The following is an 11,807-nucleotide window of genomic DNA, read 5'->3' as shown; positions in this document are numbered from 1 at the left end:
CCAGTCAAATAAGGCAAGGAAAAGAAATCAAAGGCATAAGATTGGAAAGAAAAAGAAAAGGGTTCTTATTTACAGACAACATGACTGCCTATGTAGAAAATCCCTAGGAATCTACAAAACCAAAATCAAACCATGCAAAACTCCTAAAACTAACTAGTGAGCTTAGCTAGGCTGTGGGAAACAGCATCAATCCACAAAAAGCAATGGTATTTCTATATACAGTACTAGCACTGAACAACTGAAAACCGAAATTTTATAAAATTATACTAGCTCCAAATATTGAAATACTTAGGTGTAAATCTAACAAAACATGTGCAAGATCTGCATGTTGAAAAGAAAATATTGATTAAAGAAACCCAAGAAGATCCAAATTAATAGACATACCATGTTCATGAATTGAAAGACTCAAAATAGTAAACATATCAACTCTTCCCAAGTAAATCTACAGATTTCATGCAATTCCAATCAAAGTCCCAGCATTTTTTTAGATTCATAATTGTTTAATTACATAGTCTTTTTTTATAGATACAGATAAGCTGTTTTTAAAATTTATAGGCAAATGAAGTGGAATTGCCAAAACAATTTTAAAAAAGAAGAATTAAGTTGGAGGAATCTCACTACCTGTTTTTATGACTTACTACAAAAGCTATGCGAGTCAAGACAGTGTGGTATTGGTGAAGAGTTTGACACATAGATCAATGAAACAGACTCACACAAATATAACCAATTGTTTTCTGACAAATGTAAAAGCAATTCAATGGCGAAAGGATAGTCATTTCGATAAATGGTTTTGAACAACTGGATATACTTATGAAAAACTGAATCTCAATCTCGCATGTTATGTAAAAATTAACTCAAAATAAGCACCAGATTTAAACATAGAATGCAAAAGTATGTATTGAGCATCTATTCCCACACAACTCCACAAAGACACTTTAGGAACAACCTGGTTCTCTCCAGTCAGTCTTGAACACCCCTGCTCCAGCTTTTCTTCCTCACCCTGAAGCTGTTCTCTTCAGGAGCCCACCATGACAACCCAGAGCATTTCAGATCAGCATCAGGAACTGCCCCCTCCACCCAGCAGCTTGCCATTGTTTTTCCATCGTGCTTCCCTCCTCTGCCCTGAGTCCTTTCCTCTGCATCCAAGTCACTTAATCATCCCACTTCCACCTCCTCCTTCTTTCTAGTACTGTGGACCCAGGCTTAGAATGCCCTATTACTCCCAGACTGCTCAAGTTTCTGTAGTCTCCTTTTTAAAAAAAAATAAATGTCTTTCAAGAAGTCTTTCTTAGTTAAAAGAACTCTTTCCCATGTTGACTGATAGTATTTCCATGACTTTTCCGTTGATGTTTTTACTTGTATAGATACAGTGCTTGCATTGCCCCCACTTATTGATTTACATGCCTGTTTAGAATTTACATTTTTGTGTGCATTTTTTTATACATTCTAGGATTCGGCAGTCTATCTGTCCCTCAGTATTCTGGCTGGAACTTTCTTCTGTTCCTTCTAGAAAGCACCTACACATAACACCATATCTAGAAAGATGAAATTTACATAATTATTGACTGAGATACACTCCCAAATTAAATAGAAAAAAGCGGGCCTCCGTATGAGGAGGAACTAACTCACCAGGGCTCCCTGACAGGGTTGGCTCTTTTGCGCCTCTGTTTCAGGAAGAGCCAAGCTCTGTCCATGTCTGGGACCCTGGAACTTTGTCACTTAGAATCGGCTCATTCTTCTAGACTCACTTGCTGAACTGCCAGGATGGGGGAGCAGCCATAAATGGAAAATGAAAACTCTGAGAGATGGTTACTAAAAGGTATCCTCTTAAGAGCTTAATGTAGTTAATTTTGGGAGTTACAGAATCAGGAACAATCAACAGCAAGCATTTTAGCAGTGAAGGTGTTATAGTGCTTTGTAGATATAATGGGGGCGCTCATCTTGCCCCCTCCTCATCCAAATAAAAAGAGGAGCCAGTAGAAGTCAAGATAGAGAGACTTACCTGTTGATTTTACTACAAATCAAATGCCAAGTGAGAGACCTGAGAGTCCTCCGACAGAAGGAGGTAATGGAGACAAAACTCAGTTCTAGATTCTGAAGCAAAACCAGACTTTCATACTCAGACAATATTCCCTCAGGTGTTACTCTTGTTTCTTCTAGTTTCTCCCAAGTTCCTAATGCCTTTAAACCCAGAACTACCATATGGAAGTCAGAGTTCATGATTCAAAGAAAGAAATGGGTTTCCTTAGAAGCCTCCTTTTCTCTTTCCATCTGTGAGCCTTTTGAACTTTTCTCTAGTTTACTAGTAGCAAGTGGAACAGTCCCCAAACAGGAAAATATGCCATGAAACCTTGTTATAACATCTTTCCTTTTAATGCTTTTCTACCTAGATTCATTCAGTTTGAAACGTCCCAGATGAAGGGTTAGAAAGCAGTGTTGCTGCCACATCACATTTTCACACATAAAATCTTCAGAGACTTTCCTATCAATAGGAAAAATTACAAAGAAAATTTCACCATGTCTGAAGTGACCCATCTGCTGGCCAAATAAATGGTAGTTTAAGAGGGGAAACAGAGAGAATCCACATTGATTGCAGCTGCCTCCATTTACCCGATTGGCACTGAGTATGATGGAATGAGAGCGGGCCCCTTAGGCAGAGGCATCGCCCACCAGATGCAGCTGTGTGCAGCAGCAGCGGCAGTTGGTGAGGGGGCTGCAGAAATCTGGGGGAAGCTGATGACCTGGGCCTCATGATCTCATACCCTAGGTTTTTTAACCTTTTCAGTACTTGGGGATGCACAATGTGAACAGGAAGGCAGGTACAGGAAGAGGAAAATGCCCATTGGATTACTCTCCCTGATTTTATAGTATGGTTTTACACAAACAGATGCAGAGGATAATTCTCTTGATCTTGATAAGAGATTAAACCAAGGACCAATACTTCTGTTTGATATCTACTAATGAAGGGATTGTTACCAGCCCAGTAGCGCAAAGAGGAGGCTGACTTAAAAAGGACAGGAATGTATTTGAAAGCAAAGAACAGCACCAGTCCAGCTAGCAGGAAACTTCAACTTAACTGATCAGGAAATCTTAGAGAAAGAAATTAAAGCTTTTCTTCACATTTTAAGACTTCTCCTTTTTTTTGGTGTGGGAGGAGTATTATTATGAAATGGAATGCACGTACCGAGAAGTGTACAAAACATAAATGGATGACATAATAAACATTATGAAGTAAACATCCATGTAACCGCCACCAAGACCAGGGGCCAGGGCACTGTCAGCACCCCACGGGGGTCTCTCCTCTCAGAACTGAAGGTCCAGGGCTGGACCTCTTTTTTAAGTTTGGGGAGAACAGCCTCCAAGGCTTCCCAGCTTTGACCTCTTCCTTCCTCTCTGTAGTTCATCCCCTAAAAGAAGTTTGTAAAGCAATTGCCCATAATATCTATGCTCACTGAACTAATGCCCTCTAAGTATTTAAGGGCTTGAAGTAGGATAAATAAAAATAAAAATGATCAAGAAAATGGTTTCTCACACACTGAAAATATTAGTGTACTCTTCTCCAAAGTGTCAGGATGTGTGGGACCTTGCTTCCAGCCAGAATGCTGAGATGTACAGGCGCGTCCTCCTTGGTAAAGGGTGCGTGCCTAAAACAGGTATTTGCAGCTTCAGCAAAAACAGCACAACCTATTTCTGTCCATTTTCCTACCTTGAAAGGCTGTAATATAATAAACCCCAAAAATATAGAATATGCATGTATTAAAAATTAGAAGCTGAATTAATATTCTGACCTTCAACATTCTCTTTAGAACTGAGGTTTTGAGGACTACTTCATCAGGAGATAAATTAGTGCGCAATTCTAGAATGAAAGTGAAGGTAAAAGAAAGTTGCAGTTGCTCCGGGGCAAAGCCTTATTATCTTTATCTCTACATTCGCCTAAACAGTGCCTTATTATTAGAAGCTGTCCTATAAATGTTTGTTGATCGAAGGCATTTTTACATGAATAATTTCAGAAAAAAGAAAACAGAATTATGCTTACTAGTCATGGCTTCTTAATTATACTCAAAATGTAGAGAAAATAAAGCTTCGGATTTCAAAAGAAAACATTATGCATAATGTACAACTTGAAAATATAAAGAAGCTTCTTTGGAAGACATATTTGTTTCTAGTCTTACTTTTCACTTTTGTTTCCTCCAGGTGGTGTGGAGTGCAGTTTCAAGGTAAGATTCAGAAAGAGTTAAAAGACAGGGGGAAAGCTCTTTCGGAGAAAAACAAACAAACAAAAAAAGAAATGAAGCTCTCTCTTTGTTCCTGTTCCTTCCCGCTTTTAGGTGATCAGAACTAACGGAAGGCTGGCGACAGAGCCTGACTTCTTATGTAGCACCACCTAGCGGCCTAAACTGTGAACTTATTTTTATTTTGCCAAAGGTTGAAAAATAAGAACTACCAAAGTTGTGAACAGATTTGACAAGTCGTTACTTATATTTATGGGAGAATGTAAATGTCAGCCAACAAGTAATTTGTATATATTTTATTTCAAAGAGCACATCTCCCATTAATAATGACCATGTCTTGACCTCTGCACAGAGTCACCTGATGAGTCTACACCTTGATGTCTGGTGAGGGGGCACCAGCTCTGCCCCCTCTCCCAGAAGCTGACAATAAATCAGACCCTGACTGTGCCAAAGGGAGGCCTGCAGAGGAAGCTGGAGGGGAGACTTTTGGTAGGCACCCTATTATTTCTGTTTAAAGGAGCATGTTTTAAGAAAGTTAAAAACCTGGTTTCAACTTGCCTTCCAAGTTAAGACAAAGCAAAGTTTGTAGACTGTGGCTTTTTTCTTAACCAAGCTTTTCACTCTTCTGCATGTTGCTAAGAATCAGGTCTGGCAGCCACTGTCTTTTAACATGCAAAGGGCTCATGCTAGACATGGGCGCTGAGGATTTCAAGAGGGATATGGGAAGAAAAAAAGAAAAAATTATGAACAATGATAAAGAGGCTTCTCTCTCTCCTTTCTTAAAAGCATACCCGCAGCTGTTTCCAGACATAGCTTCAAAAACATAAAGCCCTTGAGAGAAGAGCAGTGGGAAGATTGAGTGTGCTGCTCAGCCAAAGGCAGCAGAATCCCAGGTAAATTAAAGGAGCTTGACCCAATTAGAACCTATTTGGTGAAATATCAAAGAGCCAGAAGTTCCATTCCTTGGCCCTAGCTTCCAGCTTCCTGGCATAAGAACTGAGTGAGCAACTTAATAGAAATGAACTGTAAGTAGTCAAAGGTTGTGTATGTAGGCCAGTGACGAACCTGTTCTAAGTGTGGTTAGGAGAGTGGTGGGGTGTGGTCCATGGCTGGGTGGCAAGTTGGACCAAGTGACCTCTGAGAATCCCATGACTGGATGACTTTGATTCACCACACTCCCTTCACTTGGAATCATACAGGAATAGAAATAATCTTCCTAATAATTCTAGATAAACTGAGACCACCCGAGAGTGTTTGGCATTAATTCATAACATATGGTTTTAAGGGGCTGGCCGAGTGGCTCAGTTGGTTAAGAGCTCGCTCAAGAGTTTGAGCTCTGAGCAACAGCGGTTCGAGTCTACCCCGAGCTGAGCAGCTGCTGAGCTACCAATAGGTAGCAGGATGGCTCAGCTAAAAACAAAACAAAACCAAAAAAAACAACATATGGTTTTATAAATGGAAGAATGACAAGAGGCAGGCAGGAAAAAGAGAAGTTTAAGAGTTGATGCTATAGAAAGTGTGTGTGTGTGTGTGTGTGTGTGTGTACATGTGTGTATATTGATGCTGTGTAATTCAACTGCAAAAGAAACAATCACTATCTTTCCCCTGAACTTAGATGGATAGACATTTACCCCCGCTTAAATTTCAAAATGTCACGCACTGTCTGGAAAACCCCAGCAGAGCTTGTAGAAGCATCAGGCCAGGGCCGTCGGGGGGTGCGGTGGGGTGGGGTAGGGGGGCAAGTACCTGTTTTGGTTAAAGGGATGGAGAAGAGTTGCTGAAGAAGCTTGTTTTCTGATGTTCTCAGGACTACAACCACATCAGCAGGGAGAGTGTCTCTGTTTTTCTCAAGAACCCCAGAAGCCTCATATAAAACCTGCAACATGAATAGGAAATCCCAAGTTAGCCAACATCGTCCATCATTGGTGAGACTGGCAAGCTCTCTGAGGTCAGTCAATAATTGACTTCTGTATAGAATTCATCTGGACACAGCCATGATTTTAAATCCAGACTACCAGGTAAGGAGGAAAATTTGTAATTTTTGACAGTCCAGTTTACCTTCACTTCTTGTTCATCTGCTCTTCGAAGAAAAGAGTCGTATCAAAGATATATCACATCAGAATAATTATTAAACTACATGAGGCACTCACTATAGGTGAAGCATCCATCCTATGAGGTAAACACTCTTATTACCTCCATTTTACTGGTGGGCAAACAGAGGCTTAGAGAGGGGCAGAATAACATGCCCATGGTCACACATTTCACAAGTGGTGGGCAGGCACTGAATGCCAGGCAGCTTGGCTCCATGCTCACAACCACTGTAGTCTCACTGCTTCCAAAGGCACTACTCACAGCACCTGAGCGATTGCTCAGGGATGCTGAGCAGGTCTCAGTTGTCAGGGAGAGGGGACCAGGTCAGAGAAACAAATGTCGAGTGGCAGATGAATTCAGGAAAGGGCACTGCCCAAAAAGGAAAGGTTCCTTTTTATCCCCCTTAAAATTAGGAAAGAAGAGCGAGAAAACGGGAAGAAGAGAGGGTAGGAAATAGGTGTAAAGGCCTGAGAGACGGAAAGAGGCATGAGGAAGAGAAGACTGGGGAGCGGGAATCATGGCAGATTTGGCTGTCTCAGCTGTGGAGGACTTTAATAAGCAGCCAGACATCAATGCTAAGGTAAATGCCGCATTGAAGGCAAAAACATGGATGGCAATTTCTAACAAAGATCCGAAATAGATCCCGTCATGAACTTTGTGGAGAGAAAAGCAATCCCCTTTACTTGTGAAGGGGCTCAGAATAAGTCTCCCAAATCTGCCACTCTGGCATGAAGATTATTCTGAGCGAAAAGCAATCAAAACCCAGCACATTCAGAAAAAGCTCTTTACCTCCCACCATTTACGTTGGAAGGAGGCCTGTACCAGGAAGAGAGCTATTATTCCTTTTTACCTAAGAAACTAATCGCACACCGGGGCAAACTTTTGTTTTCTGAACATCTCCTCTGCCTCCCTGCAATGGCCCTCCTGTGCTTTGTATCCCCAGGCCCCTGTCCCTTTCCTTAGCCCAGGATGCTATATAAGCTGCAGTTGCCTAGCTACCCTTTGGGTCTCATATTCTAATAGGGCCTTGACTATATGTAACTAAATTTGTTTTTCTCCTCTTAACCTGTCTTATGCCAATTTAATTATCAGACCAACCAAAGAACCTAGATGGAAAGAAGGGAAATTTTTTTCCCCCTTCCATTTGTATTAGATTGTCTTTCAACCAACCTCTAGTCAGGCAAAATTTATTTCAAGGTCATGATATGAATATGAAATATAATTCCAATAAATCTCAAATCAACAAAATAATCCCAAATGCCCTTTATTAAACTCCTACCTATTTTCTGGGCCCTGGGTCTCAGCAGACCCCACCAGAACCAATTAGCCATAATTTAAATGGCTCTTTTGAGAGGTGCTCAAGCAATGAGTTGTTGTCTATGGGACTAGAGAATTTTCTGGATAAGTCACACATCTGCTTCAGGAACTTAAAATTGAGACCGAGGCACAATGTATGAAAAGTGGAAATTTCACTTAATGTTTTAAAAGCTTAACATCTGGATGATGAAGTGAAAAAATGTTTTTTCCTTTCCATCTAGACATTTTGGTGCCCTGTAGACACATCCATAAAGTGCTAAAAAACTGAGCCCCACTGTGATATTAACCCTCCTCCGTTACCTACATATCTCTAAATGACTTTGAATGTGGACAGTCACCGCTAAGCACTGCGAAAGCTGTAATATGTTTTCTCTCTGGAGAGCTGTCCCTTCTAGGCTGAGCCTCAGGTGAGAAGCAGATGGCAGTTCTGCCGGCCACCCAGCAAGAAATTGCTTCTTTGCCAGGGGCAGCTTTCTGCGAGCGGCACCACTGAGAAAGTTTGGGACTATGATTAGGTGTTCAGGCAGAATTAAGAGGAGAAAAAAATCTGCAAGCAATTTCGTGAGTGGCACAGATGGAGTAATATGGACACTTTCCCCCGGTCAAGTTCAGAATTAATAACTCACACTTGTCTCACCTTTCCAGCATAGTGCTGAATGCCAAAGCACAGCTCCACTCCTTTGGGCCTCCAGAAGTATTTGCATCGTAGATTATCTTCAAATTTATCTGTGTGGATTTTCATATTTAAAAGTTACAATGAGAATTACTGTTCCTTCAAACAAAAACTTGACCCTTGAACCATAAGTGACCCAGAAAAAGGGATTTCAGAGCAGCCTGGTATTATTGCTGTATGTGCAATGGAGACCCCCCCACCCCACCCCACCCCCCGTAAGGGCATTTACAATACGCGTAGAGTACTCGTTTAGTTGTTTCATCTTGTCTTTAGTGTCAGGCTGTACCCTAAGGTCTCATGTCCTATTCTAAGAACTCCTAGCATAGATAGTGATGACACCACAACTCCAGCCAACTAGCTTTAGAACCATGAAGATAAGCTCTGGAAGGCAAATAACCCTGGTTTAAACTCATCTTGGCAATTTGTGACAATTTTATAGATGAGAGGAAACCAATGAGGGTGACAATCTCAACTCCTGGAAGTGGATTTCTCTCATAAATCAATTTTCCATCTGGGGAAAAGGCTGGAAACTTTCTGTTCTCCCTCAGCAATTTTGCATTGTTGTGACTGAGAGCCTACTCTGTGTGAGGGCCGGTGCTAAGTACTAAAGAGATGTCAGGATTAGAGCTTTGCTGCCCTAAGCCTCCCACTATCTAACATCGTGTGCAATACTGAAGACGTGAGAAGAAAAAGGAGGTAAGAGGAACAGGGATAAAGTATAGAGGGCCTGTAATGCCAGGAGGAGATGTTTCATCGTCATCCCATAGATAACAGTAGACTAATGAAAAGGTGGCTTTAAAAGACTAAATTAGCTAGGATGTCTAGGACAGAGGGGTAGAATATGAGCCTGGAAGGCAGGAGAGCAGAAGGGGCTTTTATATAAACTTGGATTAGAGGTGGAAGGGGGTCCACGTGGTGATATGAGAACAGGGTATAAAATGGGGGGGAAGCAAGTATTGGTTACTGGAAGTAAGGGAGAAGAAGGTATAAAAATGATATTGACATAGGGTAACGATATTTCCATTTGCAGATATAGGATAGTGAAGAGGGTTTGAGAGATGGTGCTGGATTTGCTTTCAGATAACAAATTCTATCAGGATATTTGCTGAACACTTCAATTCATTAAAAGCAGGGTCTACACTTTCACAACCCACCGGGTGGCCAAAATACACAGGCTAGATCATTAAACCACACTCATTTGATGACATGAACCAAGGTCTCTTCTGAGCATGTACGCCTTTCCAAAAGGGTACCTACCAACCAGGGTCTGATCAGTTGCTTGGGGAAACCGACTTTCCTCATCCAAAAGTGCAAGCAGTCCCAGGGGTTTCTGGAGGAACATATCCAAGAGTGGACGATTGTCCTCATACTCTACGGGTGTTGCGTCAATGCCCTCATTGTGATATTCCATCTGTAAGGAAACAGAGTGTGTATCTCTCCAGCCCAGAACTGGCCTATATACCACCAGGCTGCTCCAGGATGTGCTTTGTGTGTCCGGCAACACTGAACACATGTGGAAAACAGGGTGTGTTTTCTGTGAGCAGTAAAGGACTCTTCCTGCAGCTAACACTGTTGAAGCTTGGGTGGCCTGTGGCAGGCAGCTGAAGCTGGCAAGGGAGGGGTGGCTCTCTCTCTCCCAAACACTGACTTGGTAACTCAGACTTTAGAAACTGGTGTCGAAAGAAAGGGAAGCTGCAAAGAATTCCCCAAGGGAATCCTCTTGGACTGAAAAACTAGAAAAACTCCATATTTCCCTAGGAAATAAATGGAAGGAACCTGACTGAAACAAGGTTTGAGTTCTGTGCAGGGTGAGTGGGGAGAGCAGTGTGATACAGATTTATCATCTATCTCCACTGACAAAACGAATACTGGTGTTTTCACTCCGTGTCTCTGTGTTTATCTAATCACATTATAGTTTGTAGTTCCTCACTTTTGCATTAAAACAGGGGCTTGGGCAGAATGCTTCATTACTGCAACTACTTCACACAGGAGTGTCTTGGGGTTGGGGTAGGGGTTGGGGTGGAGGAGAAGGGCCCTTAGGCTTTGGGTCCAACTAGCTTCACACCCTGTTTTATTTACCATGAAATTCACAGGGGAAAGACTTTCATTTTGAGAAAACCAAAAACATTTCTTACTCCTCCGCAGAGACACCTATCCAGGTCCTATGGGATTTGGTGAGCAGGAGATGGGGGGTGAGGATGACTACTTTGAGAGTTAAAAACAACAAGAAACCTGTGTCCTGAATTCAAGACTATCCTGTGTCATTTTAGACATGATCATAGATAGTTTTAGTTAAATAAAGCAGAAGAGAATGCAGCATTTTAAGAAATACACATGGAAGCAACATTTAAATAATTGGCCTGTCACCAGCTCCACTCAGGGGAGGAAATGTACCTTTCCACAGAAATCAAGACCTCTTTATTTCAGACTAAATTTAGACTGTTGATTTATTTTGACAGGACTGCCTCACTAGTGGTTTTTTTCTTTAGAGCCTTTTATCTGTTAGCCTGACTAATAGGGTTTCTGCTTCAAATTGTGGGCAGCTTGGAGATCCTCCCCTTCGCCCCAAGTTTAGTGACTTCAGAATTCACTATTACCTGCTCAAGAGCAAACACGTGCTGATTAAAATAGTACTGGATTTGCTCGTTGGCGATATTTATGCAGAGCTGCTCGAAAGAATTTCTCCGAAAGTTCTCGAATCCAAAAATATCCAAGATCCCCACATTCATACGATCACCTGCACTACTGCATGAAGGAAAGATAAATAAATAAATAAATAAATAAATAAATAAATAAATAAATAAATAAATAAATAAATAAAACCTTTTAGGGGAGGAAACATTCATCTCAGGACAGTGAGCATATATGTGCTCTCGTGTGTATCCACTCATGTACCCACTCATGGAAGGCGGCATCCTGCCGCCTCTAAGGGGGAGATCATTTGTGTCTTAGACCATTCTTTCCTTTAGGCTTTCAACAGCACTTGAAACTTTTTCTTTTTTTTTAAGCAGTAGAATCTTTTAAACTTTTACACGGCAGCTCCATATAGAAAGAGATAAAAGAGGAACCACTTTGTTTGAATGGGCCGGAGCTGCTGCTCATTCCTTCTTCCACCTTCCCACCCACAAAACTGAACTGGAAGAACACTCTTCAGAATTTGATATTGTCAAGGCTTCCACACCACAGAAACACTAGTGCTTAAGAAAGAAAAAGCAGCAGAGGTATTAGTAGGAATGATGTAAGATACTGTGCTTTAAAAGTCTTCATGAAATGTCTCAGTTGATTCTAAAGCAATACTATGAGGAGGGTATTGTCCTCACTTTACAGATGAGAAAACTGTGACATAGAACATGCAGCTGATTAAGCTGTAGAATTCTGATGTGAATCCAGTTAGTCCCACTCCCAGCCAAGCCTGTTCTCTTTTTTTTTTTCATTTTTCTTTTCTTTTTTTTTTTCTTTTTTCTTTTCTTTCTTTTTTTTTTCATTTTTCTTTT

General features: G+C 41.3%; 1 protein-coding gene across 1 annotated transcript in view; it reads right to left on the bottom strand.

Annotated features, from left to right (window-relative positions):
* Nucleotides 1-11,807, bottom strand: part of MYO3B (myosin IIIB) — a 443,683-nt gene that overhangs the window by 222,392 nt on the left and 209,484 nt on the right. The window contains exons 19-22 of the mRNA XM_019656795.1: nt 10,911-11,058; nt 9,571-9,724; nt 8,278-8,366; nt 5,979-6,108 (exon numbers count right to left, since the gene is read on the bottom strand). Of these exons, the coding sequence (XP_019512340.1) occupies nt 5,979-6,108; nt 8,278-8,366; nt 9,571-9,724; nt 10,911-11,058 (521 nt within the window). The remainder of the gene's footprint in view (nt 1-5,978; nt 6,109-8,277; nt 8,367-9,570; nt 9,725-10,910; nt 11,059-11,807) is intronic.

This window comes from Hipposideros armiger, unplaced genomic scaffold (genome assembly GCF_001890085.2).
Source record: "Hipposideros armiger isolate ML-2016 unplaced genomic scaffold, ASM189008v1 scaffold_266, whole genome shotgun sequence".
Lineage (NCBI taxonomy): Eukaryota > Metazoa > Chordata > Mammalia > Chiroptera > Hipposideridae > Hipposideros > Hipposideros armiger.
Note: the sequence above shows the minus strand (reverse complement) of the source record. Positions and strands in the feature narration are given on the sequence as shown.